The sequence below is a fragment of the Poecilia mexicana genome, unplaced genomic scaffold (genome assembly GCF_051168715.1).
Source record: "Poecilia mexicana isolate PSO_F unplaced genomic scaffold, ASM5116871v1 scaffold_10, whole genome shotgun sequence".
In the NCBI taxonomy this organism is placed as follows: Eukaryota; Metazoa; Chordata; class Actinopteri; order Cyprinodontiformes; family Poeciliidae; genus Poecilia; species Poecilia mexicana.
Genome location: NW_028263379.1, coordinates 6,433,910 through 6,458,367, shown reverse-complemented (window position 1 = coordinate 6,458,367; position 24,458 = coordinate 6,433,910). Strand labels below are relative to the sequence as shown.

Here is a 24,458-nt window from a genome sequence, read left to right as displayed (position 1 = left end):
TTTCACTGCAGCTTCATGGAGCCGAGTGGAAACTTTGCAGCAGGGGAACCTCTGATCCATCCTGCTTCGTAATTATGAAACGGCTTGGCTTCTGGGATAGCAAAAGCAACAGCTAGCAGCCAGCAGACCAGGGTGGAGTTGCTAATAAGGGGGGAGGATCTGCTGGAGTTGTCGTCCCATCTGCACGGCAATTATGTGAAATGAAGACACGCTGTGATTGCAGCGGTGGAAGTCCATTGTTATTCCTGCACACTGACAGCATGCAGGTTACCTCTGCTGCTTCTCTTGGAAGGAAGATGAAAGTAGGGCATGGTTGCACTTCCTTGAAAGACTGCAGTGTTTGTTAATGGGTGAGATTTTATTATGTGGTAAAAACAAAAAACAAACAAAAACAAACAACTAAAATACAGCTTCATCACTTCCTGTCAGATTATGATCGCAGATTTCATTGTATTTCTGTGAGAGTTTATGCAAGATTCCACAACAAAATAACAGGGGTGCATCAGATTGGAAATTTTGCCAATATCAATATCTGATAATAATGTTAAAAAATGACATTAATTTCTGCTAGCGATATTGGGATGCCAATATAATATGCATCCCAACAAAATAATGCACCACTGAAGACCAAAAATCAGAAAAAAGAGAGGCGAAGGTTTGTTGAATGTTTTGCTGCTCTGTGTAAAACAATATTCTCTTGGAAAAAAAATGATTTTGGAGGCTTTTACTGTTTGCAGGTTTCTTTATCTGACATTTTGGTGATGACAACTGAAATGCATTTCAGAAGGGGGTTATACTTTTTTAAAATGTGAAAAACATGTATTTCTAAGTTTTTCTCATAATGTTTAAGTTATGTTTAAAAAATCAAATACTTTTAAACACTTTGCAAAATCATTCAATGTTCTGCTGAACCATAGCAATACGAAACTTGAACAAGAGGAAATATGGAAATGTTTGGCTGTTGATTTGTTAAATTGTTGCTATTGAGTTAATACACATAGATAAAATGGAAGATGTGGAAATAAAAATGGAAAAATTGTTATTGACGGAAAAAATTTAAAGGAACTTTGAAAATAAAATGGATTTTATGCAGCCGTACATTCACATGATGAGACATGGTGGTGGCAGAATCACTGAAATTTCAATGCGTTTTATTAATAAAAATAAATGTCCTTCTACTTAGAATATGAGATAAAATTTACACAAAATACACTGAAGTTTGTAGTTTTAATGTGTGAAGCTGCTTTTATCTGTTTGTACAGTGTGGCTGGATGAAGCTAGAAAACAAGGACAGCTTTTTGCACATGATCAGTATTCAGCACTTGGCTTCATGTTGAACCTATCAATAAAATCAGCATATTTGTACCAAGATTTGTTTTTTATTTGAGCCATAAGATTTGATTTAGTGGCTTTCATTTCTTTTTTATGGATTGATCATAAAGATGAGCACATTTATCTTTCATAAAGCCACAGACCATAAAAAGCCATCTTATCAACACAAACCTTGTCCAAAGTGGAGTGATGTAGTTACAAAGTAATGCTCTGGGTTTAGTGCTGAGGACATTGATAAGAAATGTTGCAGCAGTATTTTACTCATGATGTCATATCTGCAGCTTTTTGGTGTCTCATGCAACAGTAATCTAAATCTTCTCAGGCCTGATGTAGCACAAAACTGATCAATTAACATTAGGACTTTTACTTTCTGCGTTATTTATGAAGCCTCCAAGAATAAAACCTCACTCTGAGGATGGGTTCATCTGTAAAAAGGTGGCAGATTCATCTGAAAATAAACTTCCACTTGGGTTTTCTTCTAGTCTTCAGGTTTTAAACTGTGATGCGTTCAAGTCTGCAAGTTGAAAGGTCAACAGATCCAATGCATTGCATTGGTGTATTAACAGACTTGAAGTTGCAGCTGTCTGAATGTGTCTTGGCAGGATCCTCAGCAGTCTATGGGGTGACTTCAGGCCCCAGTTAGCTTCTGTTCAGCAGATGACTGTTTCCTGCTGCCAACTTGGCCGCTGCACTTCGCTCTGAGGGGAAATTTCATTCTCAGCCACTTTTAATTTTAGCAAAGCCGCATTAAGAGGGAAAAATCTAAATTTAATGAACACAAAGGTCTTGATGCTTAATAATATATCAAAAGTATGCTGAACGAACCTCCAATCTAAAGCCCAGTTTGTGTTAAAACTTGATATAGTTTATATAGCAGGCCACACAGGATGATGCAACTTTCACACTGCAGGCGGTAAGTGGATAACTGTGGGTTTAACAATAATCCATTAAGACGTGATGCAACATGCGAGTGAACTCACATCCACATTAATGGCTGTTTTCTGAAGTTTCAGTGGATTTACACAGAGAAAATCACTCATACTGAGCTCCCAGCACTTACTGTCATTTCAAAATATAAACTAAAACTGGCTTCAAATTTATGGAAGACATTTCTACAGTGAACAGTAAGAAGAAAAGGAAAGGTAAGGGGTAGAAAGAGCAGAAGGAAAGACAAGGAAGGAATGAGGCAAGGAAAGAAAGATGTAAGTAGGACACAAAAAGTGAAAGGGTGGGATGAAATTAATGAAGAAAGTTATTAAGGAAAAAAGGACAAAAGCAAATAAAGAAGAAAAGAAAGAATTAAGGTCATATGGAAGGAATAAATGGAGGACAAAAGGGAAGTAGAACATAAAAGTGAAAGGAAAGAAGAATGAAACTGAAAGGAAGTAATCAAGGAATGAAGACGATTAGAATGAGGAAGGAAACAGAAATGATGGACAAAAAAGGGACACAAGTGAGTAAAGAAGGAAGAACACAAGGCAGAAAGCAAGGGGGAAAAGCAGATATATAAGGAAGAAGGAATGAAGAAAGAAGAAAAAGTGGACAGATAGGATACAGTGAGTGTATGAAAGGAAAGAGAAAACAAAAGAAGTAATTGAGTAAGTAAGCAGGGACATGGAAGGAAAGTGGGCATAATGACAAGAAAGGATACAAGAAAGGAATGACAATGGGAATAAAGTGAGAAAAAAATAAACATCTGCAACATTTTCTTTTTCCATACTTATTTATCTTAGAAAATAAATCAGACTTCACACTTTTCATAAGAAGGAAGTCTGCTCTGAGCAGGAGTTTAAAAAGCAGAGAAATGAACTCACCACAATCATTTCTGAGGGTTCAAGGACGATGCATTCACATCCACGCCGCAGGCTGCCTGCTGATCGCTTCCCAAAACTAAAGAAAAAAAAATGTCAATAATGCACCTTAAAGCAACAGAGTCTGGTTTGACTTGCACTATATTCACATATGAACACGTTTCTCTGTTAATCTTTGTCAGCTAGGATCAGAGGAGAATCCCATAAATGTTTGCATATTTCTACCCAAAAACAGTGAAAAGCTTTGACTGTGCACCGCCTCCTTTCAGATTCAGGAGGGAAACACCCGGCTCTGGAAAACTCCACTCTCATGACGTCAGTTTGCACAGCAAGCCCTCCTCCTAATGATCAGAGAAATATTAAAAGCAGCAAAGATCCAAAATGAATAATAATAAAAAAAAAAAGATTCTCAGCCATGGAAATTTTAAGCGTGCAGATCCCAGTTGTGGGTGTTGGGAAGAATGCTGCCTTTGTCCAGAACACGATTCCCATCTAGACGAACAAGAGCGTCCTTGTTTGTTATTTTAAACATCTTTCGCTTCACAATGTGACCCAAATCTCGATTGTTTGCTCATTGTTTGGTTAGATAAACTCCTGAGATTTATTGGAGTTAGTGTAACAAACCATCTCTGTTTATATCACTGAGATACAGGAGCATTTTAAAATATAGTCCTCTTAATCAAAAGCATCTATTTTATTTTAAAAGTACTAACATTCAAGTAATGTTGATTATTAACAATTTTTACGTTTGAATGATACCATCATACTTGATAGCTGGTAGTGGTGGTTAATTCTCCCTTCAGAGGTAACAAGGGGATTAACTAATAAAAGTTTTTAACGTTTAAAAATTTTCTTTTGACTTTAGCATATGAATTATTTTCAGAGCGTACCCATTGTGCACAAGTTCTGGGTGAAAACCCCAGATTGAAACCTCGACCAGAGCTTTGTCACTGCAAAAACACAACATCTTGCCAAATGTTTTTGGTTTAGTTTCTACTGTAAATATCGTGGAACCTTTGAAATAAGACAAAATTCACATAGAAGTAACTTTTCAGCAAGATAGAGAAGCTTGTTTTAAGAGAATAATTCCTTAATATTGATGAGAAAGTACTGGTTCTAATGCTATATTGTTACTTATAGGAAGTTACTTAAATTACTTACTTAAAACAAGCTCCTTTATTGTGCTGAAAATTTACTTGTGACTTAGTTTTGTCTTATTGCTAATCTACTGAGGTCTTTACACAAGAAACTAGACAAACTTACTTGGTGTGACTTTGTGTTTTTGCAGCGTTGGTGAGAGTTTTCCTCCAACTCCAAAGTTGAGGAAACAGTGATGTCTGTGTCAGTGATTAATTTAAAGTTTGCTAAAGCTGCAGTATGTACTTTTAAATAAGGTCTGGAGTGACTCTACTAAAGTTAGCAAGTGTGGTCGCTGTGACAGATTTTTATTTTTCTAACTGGAACCACTGGCCTCTCCCACACACTCTTGATTCAGGATCAACGCAGTTCATTTTAAGTCCATTTATAGTTACGTGTTGCCACACTGTCTGGAGTGACTTTACTTGGTTTTTAAACCATAATAACGGTGAAATATTGTAGGATAAATGCTGTATTGGTCTGATTTCAGGGTATTTGATCCAACCCTGGACACTTCTGTGGAGAGGAAGATGTTTCAGCTTCAGTAGACATTATTTCCATAAACAACCCAGATTTGGACTCCACAGTGGAAACCCACACAACTGACAACCAGGGTGAAGCAAAAGCTTTTAGGAAACTAAAGTCCAAGAGAAAAAAGCCCAATGTTAATTATTTATTTATATATGATGGATGACGACTACAGACCACCACTTGTTCAATATTTAAAGATTTTTCTGTGGAACTAAATTCAAATTATGTGCATAAAATCCACCTAATCAAGGATTTTCCCAAAGTGAAAATCAAAAATATTTGAAAGAAAATTCAGCTTTGGAGGCTAAAATAGCTGTAAAGCTACTTGGCACGCTATTTATTTTGCAAAGCAGCCAATCCAGGACAGTCATTCATTTTCCTTGGTGCTGATTGTCTTGTACTCCCAAGCATAGAGAGTGTAGACATTAAGTGAGTGATCATATAGACCATTGGCAATCCTTTCACATTAAAAGCACCTTGACATTTTAAATACTCAAGTATCAGTTCTTCAAATAAGCTTTTTTTCTTTTACCATATTTTTGTTGCCTAATGTCATCAACTAAGCTATAAAGATGCTTAAAATCCACTGGCAAACTTTGGTATCTCAGGTAGGTAAAGGCGCCCAGAGATTAAGTGAGTGGCCAATGAGAGCAGACCTCTGGCCCAGCAGGACATAAACACTGTGGGCTTGTGGCTACATGTTATAGCTGGGGTTTGTTCACGCTGGGAAATAATTACCAGCTGGCTGCAATGGCACAGAGCAGACACATTCATTTCTCCAAGCAGATCTCGCTGGCTTTGCTTTTCTTGTTCTAGAAAACTCTTAGAAACTCTATCAACTCTTGTCAGTCTGTCTGTTGTTTAGTGACAAAGTGCATTTTTCCAAGCTCCCTTTGATAACTCAACAATTTAAAAAGCAATAAGTTAAGCCAAGAGGCTTGTGTTAAATCAAAGAAAACATGAGCGGCAGCCTGAGGGAGATGGCAGCGAGTGGGTTAATGCTGATTGTTGCTGTTTGCTTTGCCTGAGCTTCAGTCTAACGCCGTTGTAACTCTGCTTGTATTCCCTGACAAACACAAGCCTGAATTCCACCACGGGACAAAACACACCGACGCGAAGAGCTTACTCAGTATTTTTATTGCGGTTCTCGACAAGAAGACAAATGCTGTAATTCTTTTGCAACTGGTTTCCAGCACTGCTGATTTGTCAGGGAGGCAGTGGCTTTACAGGAAGCTCGGTCTGTTTCTGATGCTACCAGCAGCTCTAAGCTGTGTTTCCACCCATATACATATCACAGACGCATCAGGCCACCCAGTGCAGACAGCAGAGTGACATGTTCAATCATGCTCCTCCATTCCTGACATTAGTAATCCAGTGCTCAATTTTACATAAAAAATAAACGCACCGCTGGCAATGTGAGATATTAAAGCAGGGATTATGGAAGTGCAGCGTGGGGGAGGAACACAAAACTATCTTGTTTGGAGATTAAAGCTTGTAGTGCTCCAGGACTAGCAGTGAAAATAAAAAAATAAAAAAAAAGTCTTGCAAGAGCAGAAATTATGTGAAGAATTGAGTGGGATGGAGGCACTTCTAAAATTAATGCAAATACTTGATTTTTATCAGCAGAACTGATGGTGCTGAAGTGCACTGAGCAGTTCCTACGAATTCCTACGAGCAATGAGGAATTTAGTCTGAAGTGAGCTCTGTTTCAGCTTTCCTGAGAACTGCATCGGATGGGAAACTTCCAAAACCAGAAAGACAAATTTAACAGCCAGAGAAATACGTCAGAATTAATCATTACTCTCCTATTTTTAACACAGCAATGCTGCAACACAGATTGTTTTTTTTTTCTTTTACTATTGTTTATACCAATGATAAGAACCTGACTAAACCCGCTACTATTCATTTAGTCCTTCACTTGCTTGGACTAGGACACGCTCTCCATGTACAATGCAAAACTGCAGAGAAGATTCTTTACATTGCTTAATTAGAAGAATAAAATGGTGCAATAAAATAGCATATATGTTATCTTTAATTACAGATTGTTGTTACAGATAGGACTGAAACGATTAATCAGATTAATAGTAATGAACCGGCTATTGAAATAAAAGTCAACTGATGAAGTAATTAATAAATAATTTATTGGAGCATACAGACTAAAAAAGGCAGATTGCTGAAAACATATTCAGAACAGTAATTGAGCCAAAACTGTAAGAAATATACACACTTTGTATTTAAGATGAAAAAACAATCTGCTTTAAATATGTTCTACCCAGAACTCCTCAAGAGGTATTGTTTTATCTTCACCAACTGCAAATTGTAATAAATAAATAAATAAATAAATCTAAAAGTAAACAACTTTTATTAACCTACTATTAACTGGTTAATCCAAAAAATAAACAATGAGCTTTAAACTGTATTGACAAGTCAATCAGAAAGGGCTGAGATTGTATATGTTGATATCAGAAGCATTTTTCTAGCTGCAGATCATCCTTTGTTTCAAATAATGAAGCATGCACTGAGGAAATACTGTTATGGTATTCTAGACAAGAACATTCTTATTTTCTTTTTCAAAAATGAGCTGAATTTGTTTCAATTTTCTGTGCATTATGGATTTGTCTTAATCAGATAAAAAATTGGCAAAATTTGTGCCAATTTTTTTTATCTTTATCGAATATCCTCATCCAAAAAAGATATCCGATAACTTTATCCTATAAAGATATCCGATAAATGATTATTTGAATAAAATAATCACTAATTCGAGCCCTAGATTCAGATCCCTGTCTCATTTAGTTGCATGCTAATTTGTCAATGAATGCATCAAAACTAGGAAGTTGGGCATCATCAGAAGTAGTAAAGCTCATAGGTAAACTGTGCAGTTCTACGAAATCAGAATCATCATTTCACCTCCAGCTTTTATATCCAATAAAGTGTCAGCTGCTACTGTTCAGTCATCTCTGACAGACTCTCCTCTGCCTTGGTGGCCCTTTAGCATTCCAACCAACCTGCGCATCTGAAATGTCATTCCACAAGGATCACTAACCCAGAAGCCTGGATCCTGGATCTGATCTGGGTGGATAAGATCTCTTCACTTTGCTTAGGTATTAAACTCACTAAAAGGGAAATGCTGGATTTTAACACTACAACACTCTAAGCTGAATAAAGTTTAGATTCCCTGGTTTTACAACACTTTGGAAGAGTATAGAGAAGAGACTGGAGGAGAGGAGTGACTGGTCATGATTCATAATTTGATGAAAACCACATTTGGGTTTGAAGTGCTCTGGAGCATCTGTATCAGCTGCAGCTGATCGCTCGCCCACCTGGCAAAGATGAACAGAATGCTTTGGAGGATCATCATGGCTGGATCACACACAGCCTAAACCTTTACCCTCAGACCCAAAATAGAAGTCATCACTGAGGCCAAGAATGTCCGAATGACTCGTGACTTTAACTTCCCAAAATACAAGTTTCCTGATACTGACAAGAAAGGGAAGAAGTGTGTTTAAAACAACTAAAAGAACAATTCATTTGGAACATATCCAACACATTTACCCCTGCAGCATGAGCAGTATGTCTTGTTTTGGTTATAAAGTTGCCAAAAGTCGCATGCCACCCTACAAACCTGAGAAATACACACCCATTCCTTGCTGACATATCCTAAATAACTTCAAAGGCGTGCTTCACATTCCAGACGTGACTGCTTTACAGCTACCAGCTCCCGGCGTGGAGACGAGCCCCACTTTAAGCTCACAACCCTGAACTCCACAGAGTCGACGGAAGATGTAGTGAGAGCTATAATCATGTCTTTAGGTTGAATCAGACTGAAGAAGCTGCAGCTGCTGCCGGAGTGTGAGCACTCACCCTGTCACTTTAAAGTGCTCGCAGAGTGACACGGCCACCTGGGAAGACAACAGGATCCCACCTTAAAATATCTCCTCCTGATAGTCCGGAAAGAGTCCCAAAAATCCGTCCCAAGCTCTGGGACTAATGTGTGACTGCAGCATATCGTCCTGCACACACCCGCTGCTGCCGTCGGAGATCTGCGTTTTGTGAAATGGGAGTGTGTGGCTCTGAAAGTGTGTGTGTGTGTGGATCAGCTCCTGTCTAAAAGCTCTGCCCCCTTTCTCGTCTGCCCTTCCTCTCTCCCAGCGTAATGTGGAGCGTAGACGACAGACAGCATTCCAGCGTACGACTCACTTCCTGCTACAGTCACAACGCATGAGAGAGAGGGAGGGAGGACAGTTTGTTCTCAGGGTGTATTTATGTTGTAGTTAGGTGTAGACCGCTGTCCTCCCATTACAGTAAAAATTTCTCACTTTATTAAGTCTTTTAGTTTTAGCTCAATGAAAATCTATTTTAAGAAAGATTTTTTATTAATAATTTTAAATGGACAGTTTATACTAAAATCAATCCTTTTACACATAAGAGGAAATTCCCTTAAAGTTTCAGGAATCTTCTCTAACATGTTTCACATATTTAAATTTCAACATGACTCAGCAAAGATATCACATCACCTTAAAGCATTCTGTTAATGGCAGTCTGTTTTCGAAAAGTGACTATAATTTACTGTGAACAATAATAAAAACTTAATAGATCCCACCTTAAAATATCTCCTCCTGATAGTCCGGAAAGAGTCCCAAGAATTCGTCCCAAAAGTTACTGATTTAAAAATCAGTAACTTCACTCAGGTGATCTCCATTCCATTCAATGTGGGACCAATTGCACAAATTGGCTGGACCTCTGATAAATTAGGTCAGCCACTTTAAAGGGGATGAATATTTATGGAATCACTCATCTTATATTAAGTGTTTTAATTAGATTAATAATACTATTATTAAATTAATAATACTATTATCAATTTTCACTTTGACATGAAAGTCTTTTTTGTTGGGTTCTTGTCAAAAAGCAAAATTTTACTGATCATGACTGATTTGTAAAAATAATAAGTGGGTAAAGCACCAAATCAAAGAAGGTGAACAATTTTATAGGCAATGTTTCATAGACAGAGATAGGAGATGAAATTTAATCTTTCAGACACGACAACTCTGTCTTGATTAACAAACATTAAAACTCCTATTTTAAGTCAGGATGGACAACATGTTGACATCAATATACCAGTAGCGGTTTGATAAGTAAAACTGGGCTGATATTAACAACCAATCTTTATTTTCATTTTGTTGCAGACTGTGCTCCAGTAAAGCGGGTTGGTCAGCCATGTGATGTTTGTTTGGTCATGTAACAGTCACAGTTATGTAATGCAGGATGATGGGGGTTTTAACTAAAGTAGAGAAGTAAAATTAATGCTGTTTGTATCAAAATTGAAATCATACAGTTAAATATTAGAATCCAACATAATATCAATATCGGCCCAATTTTTCATATCGGTACTTTTAGTCTACAAAGAACTTAACAAGAGCATGTGGTTCAATGAACTCTGATCTAAACACAAATATGGCCAAGGTTATTGACAATGTTTTTATGCGATGGGAATAAATGTAATTTCTTTACCGATTCCAACATTTTAAACATGCTCAAATAACTTGAGTTATCTTAGATTGTATGGAGTACAGAATATTTGGATGCTTCCTCTCCCTCAACTGCTGCTGTGCACTTCCAGCTAGCTGGATGAAAGATGACATGTTTCTTTTGCATGGAATTAAAAAAAATAAAAAGATCAGCAGTTTGAAAATAGCTTTGGACACAAAAAACACAAGTAGTCATGCAACAGAAACTTAAGATGGAATGGCTTTTCTCAGTCTGAGCTGTACTGGCCCGTTTCGCGACACACAAGACACAAATTAACTCATCAGCGTGATTTTCCTCCACTAACCAGGTGCTGATTCATTTAGAAGTGGCTGAAGGTTCTAGAAGCGGTCTGCTCATCATGAACCGACTCAGCAGGGAGGGAAGTTAAACCGTTAACAGGGTTAATAAAGTTCACAATACACGGGAAGCTATCACGTTCATTTAAAGAGAAGTTGTTCCAACATTCAGAACAATTCCTCTTGTGTTACTCAGTCCATCATGAAAAACTACAATCTCCAGAATTAGCTTTTCTAAATTTAGTAGTAAACAAAATCTGTAACTGGATTGCCTACAGCAACAAGTCTGAGTCACATAAGGATGGGAGAAAAATCTGTAAAATGAGAGCTGAGGAACACCGAGAAGAAATTCAGAGGCAATCATTACCCAAAATCAGTTACTCCAAATCTATAATTAAACTAAATATGGCTTTGATTGGTTGCTGGTATAAAACCTGACACACTATACTTACAACTCAAGTGTTATATTATCCTAAGTTAAATAATTTCTAAGAACTTGTAGTGTTAATTGGATGTTTTGTCAGAAAAGCTGCGAAACCTGAGAACACCGATCTGTATTCAGCAAATTGTCCACTTACTCTGCTGGCTTTTGTAAATAAACTATATTGTCAAAGTATTTTCTAAACTTCTTTTCGAAACATGAACTTTAGTGAGATCCCATTTCTAATCCATGGGGTTAAACATGTCATCCAAGCTTCAATCCATGTGGGAAAGATCCGCAAGTTTAGGGGTTTTTGACCATTATTGTAGAATTGTTGGGCAAGAAGGCCTGATTTGCAGTCTCCGCTCAAATTCATGCAATCAGCATTGTGTGGGCTTGAAATGGGGAGTTAGGTCAGTTCAGAACCAAACTTGCTCACTTTAATCTTTATAGACCATTGTTTGTACAAGGTCAGGTTTTAACAGGAATCCCAAAAATGTTCCTATAAATTTGGGGGCATCAATAATCAGTAATATCTGAGTTAGCTGAACCTTTACAAATTCAACAATAGTCTTTCAAATGGTCGGTTGCAATAATCTGCACAATCAAGTTATATTGTATAGCTTTAGATAAGACATTCATGCTTCTCTTAATCATTAGCAAATATTGGCATGTTCACATATACAATCTTTATCCAAGCAGAAAAATGTTATTGTCACAAAAATAAACACACATTTGTGTACAAATGTGTAATAAATTAAGACTGAAGACTCCAGGTTTAATTTGAGATTTTCTTTTAATTACCACAAGTCAATCCAAAACTAAAAGTCAGATATCCCTGTTCCATGTAAAATAAGATTTCTGAGTAAGTGAGTGAGGAGTTGGTTAAGAAATTATGAGATTTTCTGAAAAAATATTTTAATCTAATTTGAAGAAAATCAACACATGCCCACAAAACGCAAACTAACCACTGCTATGGAAAATGGTTTCACAGTGTCATTTCACTGTTATGGCTGTCAAGATAGAAAAGTGAAGATTCTTATTGACTCTTTAGTAATCTGTCATTACAGCAGCCCCATAATGATTTATTAAGCTTCAATATAAAGACATGATGCCTCTTGATCAAGCTTACCAGACTATGCTCCTGCACTCACTTTAAATCCGTCACCCACTCCTAAAGACTAATTCAGAAGAGTTGTATTTTATTTCACACATGGGTGAAATCTCGCACAAACAGCTCCAACTTCTTCACTTAACGGCTGAGTCATTCATCTTCCCCCAGATCAGATCTCACTACCGCTACCAGGGAGGAGAGCAGAGGCACTGAGAGAAGGATGGAGCCATATCAGGTTTTCAACCTTGCTGTCAGTCTAGATACGGAGAGCCATTTCTGGGCAAGGTCCGCCTGAAACCCAATTCCAGCGCATCTTTAAAAGCTTCAGGAAGTCCCGCCGGACTCTGTTCAGTTCCTCGTGTCACAACCAATTTCCCCTCAGAGCCATTCTGCCCTCAACAGTCTTTATAGACTAGATGAAGGAGGATGTGTTTTCTTCCTGGTGCAAATTCAAAAAAGCATCTAATGAGGAGAAGTCATTCTAAATAAGAGGAAACCTGACAAAATGGAGTAGGTAACGATTTAGGAAACCGTTTACAAGGCAGTTAAATGTAACTGAGGTCATAGACCCCTAATGATACTCTTAGACACAACATGGGGTGGCCTCCACATATTCACTGATTAGAACTTTTATTGCAGTCCCCAGTATAAAAACCAAACTGTTCCTGTTATTAAATGGTTTCCCTTTCAAGCTGAGAGGGTGCTCTGTCATTTAGAGCGGAGGGTTTTTCTTTTTTTATTCGAATCATAAGGTGACCAACAGCTAACTAGTAGAATATGAAACTAAACCAAGGCTTGAAATGATTTCCTGTCAAAGTATCAGCATTTCTTATGAAGGGTTCAATGTCAGCCATGTCTTCAGAATTTGCAGCACATTACTGGTTATAAAAACATGTTCCATTATTAAACCCAGAGAACAAGAGTACAAGTCAAAACACCACTGTTTGTGGAGGCAGAAATTCTACACATTTTGATAGTAGTAACAAAGAAATTGACACCTTGTATGAGCCAAACAGCCATTTTCATTGCCAAATGAACACTGTCCTGATTCACGTATTTATAACGGCTATATAGCTTTAGGGGCCACCAGGCTGGTTCCCATATTGCTTCAGTAGAGGAAGATTGAAACCAACAAAAACATGATAACATAGATGTGCGGCAGCTAAATGGCAACACAGCATGTTTTCCTCGTGAATCCAGCCCAGGAAAAGTGGGTGGATTTGTGAAAATCATGAGTGCTAATTCAACTTTACACACCAAAAATAGAGGCCTCTGTAAGAAAACAAGTTTTGCATGTTGTGAAAAGAGTATTTTATAGAATCTTGGCATCTTGGAGTGTTGTCTAATGTCGGCTGCCGTTTACAGATCATGTTACTAAAACAATCAACAGCTTCTCTTTCCAAACTTTCCTCCAACATGATTTTCTGAATCTGAATATTATGTCTTCCCATAATATTCAGACTGCAACACTGCAACACCTGATCAGCTTCTTCCATCAGCCACATCGGCCTCTGATTAGTCAATGTGGATAATAATGTGGATTTTTACAACCAAAAGACATGTTGACTTTTGCAATAACATGCCCATCTCCCTACTCAAATAATAAAGCTCCAAAGTTGATCATTAAGCAGTTAATGCACCATATTTACAATTTCAACCAAATGTAGAAACTTGAGAGCTGTGATCACATCAGTTAGCACATAAGCTCATTATTCAGCAGAGGTTCAGCTATTTCACAACCAACACTTAGTAGAAGCTTTAGGGACTGAAGTCAGACGTTTGGCATTAACCAACCTGCAAATTATTATCTGGCATCCAGATCACAATTTCACCTTTGTAAAACTGAGGTTTGTTTCAGACTAGATCAGCATCTCTGATTAAATTCAGCCATTTTAAATTCCTCCCATGTTCATAAGAACCCAAAGAATGACACGTTAAGACCCCCGCTGCAGAGCCAGGAGGGTTCTGCTCCAATGGCTAAAGCGTCAGCCACAAGCTCAGTGGCCGTAGGTGTGTTATGCAAGCTGGATTCATAAAAAGATCATTGTTTCCAAACCGCCCACAGATAGAGTTCCACATTTTACAGCTCTGGTTGTGAAATCTCAGCTCTTTAACATTTGGGTTTTGGGTCCAGTGGTGCTGATCAGTGCAGAGTTCCCGGAGACATTTCTAATCCTGTGGATTAAACTGCAAATTCCTCATAATGCTTTGTGCTGAAAAATTATTGAGTTTAAACAACTAATTTTGTAAAGTAAAAAAATAAAATGAGTCATGACTGAATTCTGCAGAAGATATAAATAAGTTATAATGAACAAGATATAGTGGTCTAGAACATCCAGATTTTAAGTTTTATCTCTCGACTGTGCAAGTATGAACACTAAACAGCAGGAAGAACACTGTTTTGATGTTTCAGGAAGATCAAACTTTCCAATAGCACTGAGGCTGGTTGGTGATCTTACCTGCTTCTTGGGAGAAACATGGACTCCTTGATGAAAACCGAGCCTGACAACAGGATGTACCAGCAGCTTCCCACATCATCCGGGCTGAAAATCACAAGCAAAGACTCAAATTAATACAAAGAATGAGAAACAACATTCCAAGAGTTTTATACACAAATATAGTGAAAAAGTAATAAACAGGCGTGTAAAAGGTTTACTTGTAAGTCTGATAATTAGCAACACTTCACTACAGTTACTTTGCAGGACATTTAGTCCCTGTTATCACTCAAATCAAGCAATATTAACTCTTCACCCCTCAAAGTTCTTTAATAGCTCTTTCTCTTCCGATTGGCCAGTTTCTGCACAGTTTTCATCTGCAGAAATTAAATTTACAAACAGTTGCAATCTAATTAATAACCCCTTTACTTAAAATACTCTGAAAATACACAGTGGAGTGCATAATAGTGAAGTGGAAGAAAAAGTAAAGATGGTGTTCAAAAACTAAAATCTGAAAAGTGTGGCATGCATTTGATAGCTTTAGCTATCAAAGTAAAATGGACTGAATACAAATGCATCCAGCAATATTAAGATTTGTTTAATATTTTAAATTTACTCCCAGTATAACTCATTGATGTTTGTGGTTGTCACGTAAAATAACCTCCAAACATAAGCATCAATTTAAGAGGCACTTTCATAAACTCATCTTTATATTTTGCATCAACATTATCATCTACACATTAGTTTCATCATTAATAGTAGCATAAATAACATAATAAAGCTAGAAAAGAGCTTCTTTAACATGAATATTAAATAAATGCAGCCCCCTTATTGACAGTGTATAATATATTTTCTCCTGGATCAAACATTCATAGATTTTACTTTAAAATTTCAGTTTGTAGTGCTTTGTGGGAGAACAATGACTAAAAAGGAAGCAGAAAACAAAGAGAAGGCTTCCTTGGAGACGCACAGATGGAGTAGCACCATGAATGAACAAACCACCCACAGCATGACCCTGCTGAGGGATGTAGACAGAGAATCTGGGCGCTACAGACATAAACTCACACTGACCCTCAGACGATGTAGCAGGCAGTCTAATCCTTACAAGAGGACAAACAAACAAATACAGAGAATAAATCATACCCACATGCAAGGATGATGCCTTCTGTTGAATCTTTTTGAATATTTGCTTTAAGTCACCAAGTTATGCAGCCTCAAACCGTACTAGTTTTTTAAATTATTATTTTAAAGCACAGTTAGCTGGTCTGAGAGATGCTACGATGGAAGAGGTGATGGATGGGGTTTTAGGGTTCAGATAATATCTGACAACTCATTAGTTTTTTGGATCTTAATGAGAAACACCGACCTTTTATTCTCAAAAATGTTCATACAGAATAAAAACATTGCTACATGTTTTTCTTGTTGTGGCAATAAAGAATAGTAAAAACTGAAAAACTCAATCTGACTTTGCTAAAGTAACTTTAAATAAATTCTTAGTGTTAGGTTAGAAATTAATAGATCAATTTTGAAATCAGTAGATCAATTCCATCGTCCATAAGTAATTCCACAAAAATAGAGTCATAGTCTCACCACCTTTGACCTTTGGCACCATTTACAGGATTTTAACGAGTCGGTTGTTTATTGTAGCGGAACTGAGGACAACTCACGAGGATCAGTTATGTTTTAATTTGTCTTTTTTCCCTTAAAGGGGCAGGGTTATGTGTTTTCCAGCTACAGGGTATCACTTTGTAGCACAATAAAGTAACTATGTTACCTTCTGTTGTTATAAAAATGCAGTATAAATATCAAATATCCATCCATCCATCCATTTTCTGTAAACCCTTTTCCCTAGTGGGGTCAGGAGGGTTGCTGGTGCTGATCTCCAGCGAGCGTTTTGGGTGAGAGGCAGGGTACATTCTGGGCAGGTCGCCAGTCTGTCGCAGTATATATCAAATATGGCAAAAAGAAATTTAACTTTGTAACTTAATGCCTTGAAATTGGGCCTCTGTCTCTTTAAAAAACTCAAAAAAGTTGATTTTACATATTACTACCAGGAAAAAAACAGCTTTTCCCTGAATGGACAGCAGCATTTTTTAACACAGCACTCCACTGTGGTCACTGTCAGCATAGGTGCTGTAGGGCAGCTGGCAGACTGTAAAGAGGAAGCAGAAATTCAGAGAAGGAAACATTAATATTATGCGTAATCCTGAGTTTTTAGCCAGTAATGTGACGTAAACCCAGAAGCTAAACATAGAAATTACAGATCAGTTCCAAACTGACGATTCCAGTTATCTTCAGAGATTACTTTCTAACCGTACAACCAGACAGAGATTTAAAAAGGAGCGACAAAAGCAAATGAGGTGGATTAGCATAGCCTGTCAACAACATGTTACTGTGGAAGGTCATCTTTGCTGCTAAGAAATTTAGCTATTAGCATGTCATGACAGTCATGAGACCGACAAGCAAAGTTTAAGGGCTAAATTTGACTTTTTAATTAAAACCAGCAAAGGAAACAGAAGGGGAATCATACATGTGACACTGGTTTGTGCTTACAGAAAAGTAAAGGATGGGTGAACCTATTATACACCTGCTTCTACACAAGAGCATACATTTACACCCAACACCTCTGTGCTGCTGACTTGTTCTTTTTTAATCAACTCTTCTTCCTCCTCTCCACACTTTCACCTGACAGAGTGTAAAATCTCTCATTTATTTCAAAAGGAATCATGCTCCATTTTCCACCGTCTCTTTCCGCTCTCCCACGTACTCGCTCCATACTTTCATGATCCCTCTCTGCATTGGGATGAACACAAACAAAACCTTCAATTATTAATAACCAGCAAGCACAAAACGAAGGAAGCGCCTAACAAGAGGAGGAGGAGAGCGCACCAAAACAAAAAAGACGCAGAAAGAAGACTAGGATGCTCTGGGACGGCTTGACTGATCTGGGTCATCCGTATAGGAAGCAATAGCCAAACACTAACACTGTAAAAGCCCACAGGGAGGCCTGGAACAACAGGGAGTCTGCTTGTGTGTGCGCCATGGAGATGGAGAGGTGAAACCATGAAGACAGAACCCTTCCAGTAAGTAGAGTTTCAGAAAATTAGCTTTGACTCATGAAACATGAAGCAACAATTAAACTCCCCTTATGATAATCAATGATTAGTAAAATCCAGGTTCAGAAGTTCATAACTCTGCACTCCCTCAGATTTCAGCATGATAACCACTTCCCTTCTGGCAATGCTCAGCTGGATTTTTCTGGTTTGAGCTCCAACTCCAACATCAGCTAAAAACAAAAGTGGTTTTCTTTACATTTTTTTGCTAATTCAAACATTTTTTTTTATCTTTGTTATATGGAAACTTAAAAGGTTATTCCAGTTCATGAGCTTTTTATCTGTTAGAAGTTACTCGTAAGAAATGTTCAAATCAGTCAAATATTATACATTCTAAGAACAGTTTTTTAGTACTAATGTATACTATTGTCAAAGTAGACATGAAGTCAAAAGTAGATTTATACTTCCACAAGTTCATACAAATTCTTTGAAGATGTCTGTCTTACATAGACTCCTGATCTAATCAACTCCAAACTGATTTACAGATTAAATTCTTAATTTATATAATGGATAATAGAATGGAAAGGATCAAATTAGACTATGATCAATATAACTATAAATACATAAAAATCAAAGAAATTAAAATGTAGATTCAATATTTATTATATCCTTGACAGGATATAAACAAACATGAAACATTTCCATCTAGAATATAAAAAAAATCATGGAGAATTTGTTTTCATATGGGTTTAAAATCAATAGTTAATCTTCATACAACTGATGTTTAATAAAGATTATTTAAACAAAAGCAGCTGTTGGATTTTAAGTGTTTTTAACATGACAGTTATGATTTCTTTATATGTGAATCAGTTCATACTACAATGGATTCCCAAACGGCCAAACAAAGATGTAAGAAATGTCCACCAAGAACAACACAAGGTTACACAGAGCGAGGAGTTGCGACACAACGGTGGTTTCTCTCCACTGAAAATAAAACAGCAGCGGTAACCATTAAGATGTTATTGTACGGCTGCCTTCACCATGAAATTCTCCAGAGACTCAAAGCCACAATATGTGTGTAATGTTACGAAATAAAGCTAACAATTTTTCTACAATAAACAGAACCAAAAACAGCTCAAGTGCCGGGCTGAGAGACATTGTTACCTTAGTGGGATTTCTCAGAACAGGATCAAACATTTCCTCCTTACCCAAACCTGTTCTGTCAGTGCTGAATGTTGGTTAGCTACCAAAATGTGGGGAGATTTTAATGAGATTGCTTTTCCCCACAAAGAGCTTCAGAGCCTCACAAACGTAGGAAATGACAGTCTGGAAAAATGTAGAGTGCTGTGAAACATTATTTACCCCCCCTTGTTTTAGTGCTGTTGACAAAGATGTTTCAGATCATTAAACACATTTAATATAAAAAAGATAAACTCAGTAAGTACAAAAATGTAGTTTTCAGTGACATTTATTGAGGGGAAAAAATCCTGAATAATCTTTCAGAATTCTGCTCTTTTTGTTGTCAGTCTTATGACCTGAGAGGAAATCCCTGGTTGCTATCGTGATTTAGGAACTTGGGATCAGCTGTTTGTGATATTCGCACCATCAGCAGTTTGTGACCCAGCGCCGATGTAATGTCCAACATGTGGTGACTTCTGCTCCAGTTCACAGAGTCCAGTTCATATTTACACAAAACAATGTTCAACCAACTGGTTAGAGATTTGAAATGTTTTGTGGACAATTTCCGATTTCTAGTTTTTGGAAAGCTTGGAAAAACCAAAGTAAATTTTTATGAACCAGAATGATTTTCCACTTTTAAGAATGATAACTTAAGAACCTGACGAGAAGCTCAGAGGAGGGGATGAAATCTGTTTTTCACTGCATGCAGATATTTATACAGATAATTCGGAATACATTAACGAACGGCTAAAGTTTTTGAGGAACACCAGAGGTGGAACTAAGAGGTGATTTTGTGTTGCCGTGGTTTCTTGGATATTTTGTTGATCTGTGTGTCAAATAATCAGATAAAAAAAAAAAAAACTCAGCTCATCTTTGGTAAAGTCATACAAGCGGAGACAGATATGTCTTCTGGAGATGACTGAGATGTCAATGTAAATGTCTGGAACTGAGTTAGGAAGTAAAAATGAATGAAGATCATTATGGAAGCATCCACACGCTTTAACTGTTGCACACTTCTTGAAGACTTGACAGTGGTTTCTCAGTCTTTGTGCTGCTACCATGTGGGTGATAACTCCCTCATGCTGCATTTTTGTCCTTGTCCTTTTCCTGCTGCGATGGTGGCACTGAAGCGACAGTGCTGAACTGGGGCTTTCGTCCAGAACCATCAAGCGTGTGTGCATAGAGGAAAAAAGTCTAAAGATCCTGTGCATGTCATACCTGAATTAGGATTGTGTCTCAACCAGTAAAACTCAATGTTTTGGCACTTGTTGGTCAAATACAGTTGCTGATTGCTGTTTAACTAGATGCCTATAGACAGACACAGCCTCAACCATCATGCAGCATGCCAGAGCTGCGTTGCCTTTGGTTAAGGGCTCAGTTCAAAACACCTCAGGATGTACTAGAACCTGTGAGGTTTCCTCTGAAAAGAGACCCACCTCTCAACTGGTCATTTCAAACCACATCCATCCATTTTCTCATATTTTACCATACAGTGCTTCTAGCAATGCTATAGGATTAATGACTAATATGCTGACATTTTGGGTGATTTTAAGTGAGGATGTTGGAGACAGGTTGAAAGAATTTATTTTTTCTTATTTTTTAAGAAGAAACTTGTTACCACATACAAATTTTCAATACATATATTTTTTTATTTGTACTTTCTGCTGCATAAATGTAAACATGTGATCAGTGCACCGCATGAGTCAAATATTCGCAGTTATAGGCATTCCTAGACAGAAAAATGTTCCCACCGTTGAAAACATTGACGTCTCCGCGTGACGATGGCTGAGCACAATAACGTTACGAGCGTAAACCCTGGGAGGTTCTGCTCTTTATGGGATGTCATGTCTTCAAAAGATATTAAATGAGATTGCTCATATTTGTGCATATATATAGTGTCATCACTGCAGGGAGCTCCGCAGGCAGTAAATATGAGAACTGTTTTTAGAACTACTGTCTTCATCTTCCCATCATTACTCCAGGACCGCCGACAGCCACAGACACTCAATGAGCTTAGAAGTGAGTGCTTCATTAACTAACTTCTGGAAAATGTCTCTGTAGGAGAGAAAAACTTAAGAGTCCGGGTTTAGCCCAACGTAAAAATCGGATGGTTGAAGGAGAAATCCTCGTCTCACTGATGACAAACTCCTAAAGCATTTCTTTTTTGTCAAACTGCTTCAGCCATATGATTACCTTAACAGTCCTCCTCCCTCATTGGCTTTTACAACCCTCATTCCACAGCATATTGCTGCTACTGTTCTCAATAGATAAAGATGTGATAACGGGCAGTTAAAGGTTTGTTTGATCCAGAGGAAAGGTCCGATTGAGTTGCTGCATGACAAAACTCAATCTGAACCTCTGCTGTTTATTACCCCTGCTTTTATCAGGGAGTGCGCTGCACGATTTTTATGGGTTAATAAATGCAAACAGACATGCAACAGAACAGCTGTGCCAAAGTCATTGGAAAGAAAATGGCCACAGGCTTAGAAACATGTAATGAGGAAGAGAGAAATAACCTGCTGTGTTTCTGAGAAGGTTTTTAATTCACAGATCTATCAGAGCGGAGCTGCTACATCACTGTTTCTATGAGAAGTCAGCTACAAGGCACACAGACTGCCTGGTTATAATCCTCAACTACTTTCTGAATGTTCCACACCTTAGGAAAGCTTTACTGACATCAGAGAGCCAGGTTTCTATCTGGTTAAATAGAAACAGTATGCTTGGAAACCTGAAGAACTTGCATCTCCTATTTTAAATTTACATCGTAGTGCATCTTGTATAAATAGGAGCTGGCTTTACACTTCATCTTCCACGAGATTCAGCCGAAGCTTCCTGCTTTCGTTTGGTTAACATGTCACCGAATACTTTCAGGACACCACAAATCAGTCCTCAGTTAACATAACGCCCATTTATTAAAGTTTTTATGGTTTTTATGTCAAAATTATGGGAGAAAGAAATGGATCAAAGTATGGATGATGAATTGATGCTTGGATAGATGGACAGAAAGAAAGATGAGCTGGATGGATGGAAACAGCTTCCATGGGAGAAGGGATAGAGTCTGGTTATTGTTTAGAATGTTTCCATACATGGAAGATCCCTGAATAAAAATCCTTGTCGTTCCAGATTTAAGGACTGAATAAAGACCCTGGTTTATTACAGCAAAGACTTTCAGACCTTTGTGAAGGTAGAAAAGATCGGTGTCATATTTAAATATTATCCTATCACCGATCTCCCAAAATTAAGAAAATCAGGGCTGATTTATCAGTGCACCAATAATGTTTAAAGCTCTGATGGGAAACATCCAGCAACACAGAGGACTAAAACAACTCAACCGATTAGAAGATAACACCACACGATAGCTTGTGTAGAGGTTTTAACTTAATTCCTTGTTTCTATGTATTTTGTTTTCAGATTGTTAGTTTCTCAGTGTGGTTAAAAGTGGTCTTGGAGTATATTTCTATAATTGTTCTGAAAATGCTTATTAAAAACATTTCTGGTTGCTTTTTGGCTTATTTCCTTCAGTAGGTGAGGAGGATAGTTGAATAAAGATACTTTTAAAGATTACGAAAATGTAATATACAAAACTAGAAATGGTTTATGAGATTTTCATGGCACAGTGTGTGGTTCCAGAGAATCATGCTCAAACTTGAATCCATTATTCAACCACTACTTAATCTGTAGACCTTTTGTTTGCTCAGCTGCTAAAGCACCAGGAGGACTTCTAGGAAGGTGTCTGGTCTTCTTCATTATCTCCTAAAACACATACGAGGAATGTGAAGGAAGAAAAAATAATGAACACTGAACTCTTTCCAGCCTGTGGAAAAGCTTAGAGTTAATTAACAGACTTCATTCTCACCATGGGTGTTGGGAAGTCGTCACCATGTGACAGCAGTCAAACACTAAGTGTTGATTCTGTGAACCGCAGCAGTGGCAGCCTTTGGAAACTGATCTAACACATCCAGAAGCTTTCAATACACCTCCCTGATTCAATTAAACCCCAAATTATATATTAAAGGAGGAAATGTGAAGCTGTGACCAGCTAACATCCTACCTCTGCTGTAAAAGATATTTTTCTCTTCTTAGCGGTGCTCAGATGCCTTGAAACAGTTTTTACTCACTAACGTTATACAGGGGATTGCCTTAACTCCGTCTGCACTTTAGACATTTGTTTTCATTTGCCTGCAACGTTTCGTTTGCTCTGCTGTGTGCAGCCAGCCTGTTTCAGTTCATCAATAACATCCAGTTATTGCCGGGGTCAGAGCCCGTAAATCTGTTACTTGCTGCATTCATGAATGCACACGCTGTAGGACTTACTAGTAAAGCACTTCGTTGGCCTCGTGTCTCTCGTATCGCACCGTCTCGCACATTATTCTGTGGAAACAGAGCAAGAAGGACGTCAGTCACCTGCAGTAATATCACATTTATTTCAAGCATTGAAAGAAACTACATAAAAAGCTCTAGCAGAGGTAAATATGAATTTTATGTTACATTCATAAACACATGCAGGACATTTTCTCAGATTTATTTTCCACCACTTTTAGAGACATGCAGTATGTACGTTGTCAGGTGCTAAATGCCTTTATAAATAGCTGGTAGAAGGTGCTGCATGCTTGATGAGGAGAAAAAAAAGACAACTTCACACCAACAGACAGACTCTGAGCTCCAGGTGGAAACAAAGTCTGATCTGACTTCAGACATTTCTCCAGTTCATAAAATCCAATTAAATACTAATATAGAGCTGCACGATATACTCTACTGTATTCTTCATCAACATTTCAAAACGTCATAACTGCAAATCACTGACTGTATTCAATATTTTGTAGACCACTATATTATAGGGACCAAGCTTGCACATCACAACTGACAAGGTAAAATATGTTCATCATAATCTGCTAATGTTACATTTCATTCATCCTAACAGGTCTCCCATTGCCTATGAGACACCAAAATGATGTGCAGCAGATTTAAACTTCATTCATCCTGCCATTAACCACCTGCAGGGTGGCAGCTTGAGCCTCTGAGACTTTCTTAAAGAGAGGCAACGCAACAATGAAAGGTTTGCTTTTAGATTAGAGGAGTTAACCCTGAAGCTTATAGCCAACTTTTATCTAGTTCATATAAACAAGATTAGACAACTGGCCTAAGATGAACTACTTTCTGTTCCAAGTGGCACCATGTTAACAGCCAAGTGCATTTGACAAGCAGCAGGTCCCATTTTTGAATCGCATGGTTCAGCTACATAAACACTTAAAAAGCCATAGAAAACTTTTCCCCATATGTTTAGAAATACTTGTGTGAGAGAACTGTAGTGAAATCAACTATAGCAGGAAATCTAGTTGCACAATATTCAAAACAAACAAAAAAAAAAAACTGTTGGAAAAAAGTAGCTGTGAAAGTACCACAAGAGAAAAACAACACATTCCTTGCGAGGAAAAATGTTGAGAAAAAAGGACTTTACATAATCCCATAGTTAGTGGGATGTCTGGAAGTTGGCAGGAGTGGTGGGCTGGTCTGTGGGACTACGAGGACATTCCTGGGGATCCAAACAGGCAGGACCACGGCGGGTTGCTGCTGGGCGGGAGGCCTCTGAAGGCTCAGGCGCTGGAATGTTCTCGCTCACGAG

At 37.8% G+C, this 24,458-nt stretch overlaps 1 protein-coding gene across 8 annotated transcripts in view; it reads right to left on the bottom strand.

Annotated features, from left to right (window-relative positions):
• Positions 1-24,458, bottom strand: part of rapgef2b (Rap guanine nucleotide exchange factor 2b) — a 103,155-nt gene that overhangs the window by 45,056 nt on the left and 33,641 nt on the right. For 6 of the 8 annotated variants that reach the window (XM_088009362.1, XM_088009366.1, XM_088009363.1 and 3 more), the window contains exons 3-5: positions 23,150-23,206; positions 14,628-14,711; positions 3,147-3,222 (exon numbers count right to left, since the gene is read on the bottom strand). In XM_088009362.1, the coding sequence (XP_087865488.1) occupies positions 3,147-3,222; positions 14,628-14,711; positions 23,150-23,206 (217 nt within the window). Of the gene's footprint in view, positions 1-3,146; positions 3,223-8,672; positions 11,781-14,627; positions 14,712-23,149; positions 23,207-24,458 lie in introns of those variants that run through there. The other 2 variants (XM_088009368.1, XM_088009369.1) reach the window with 2 other exon arrangements.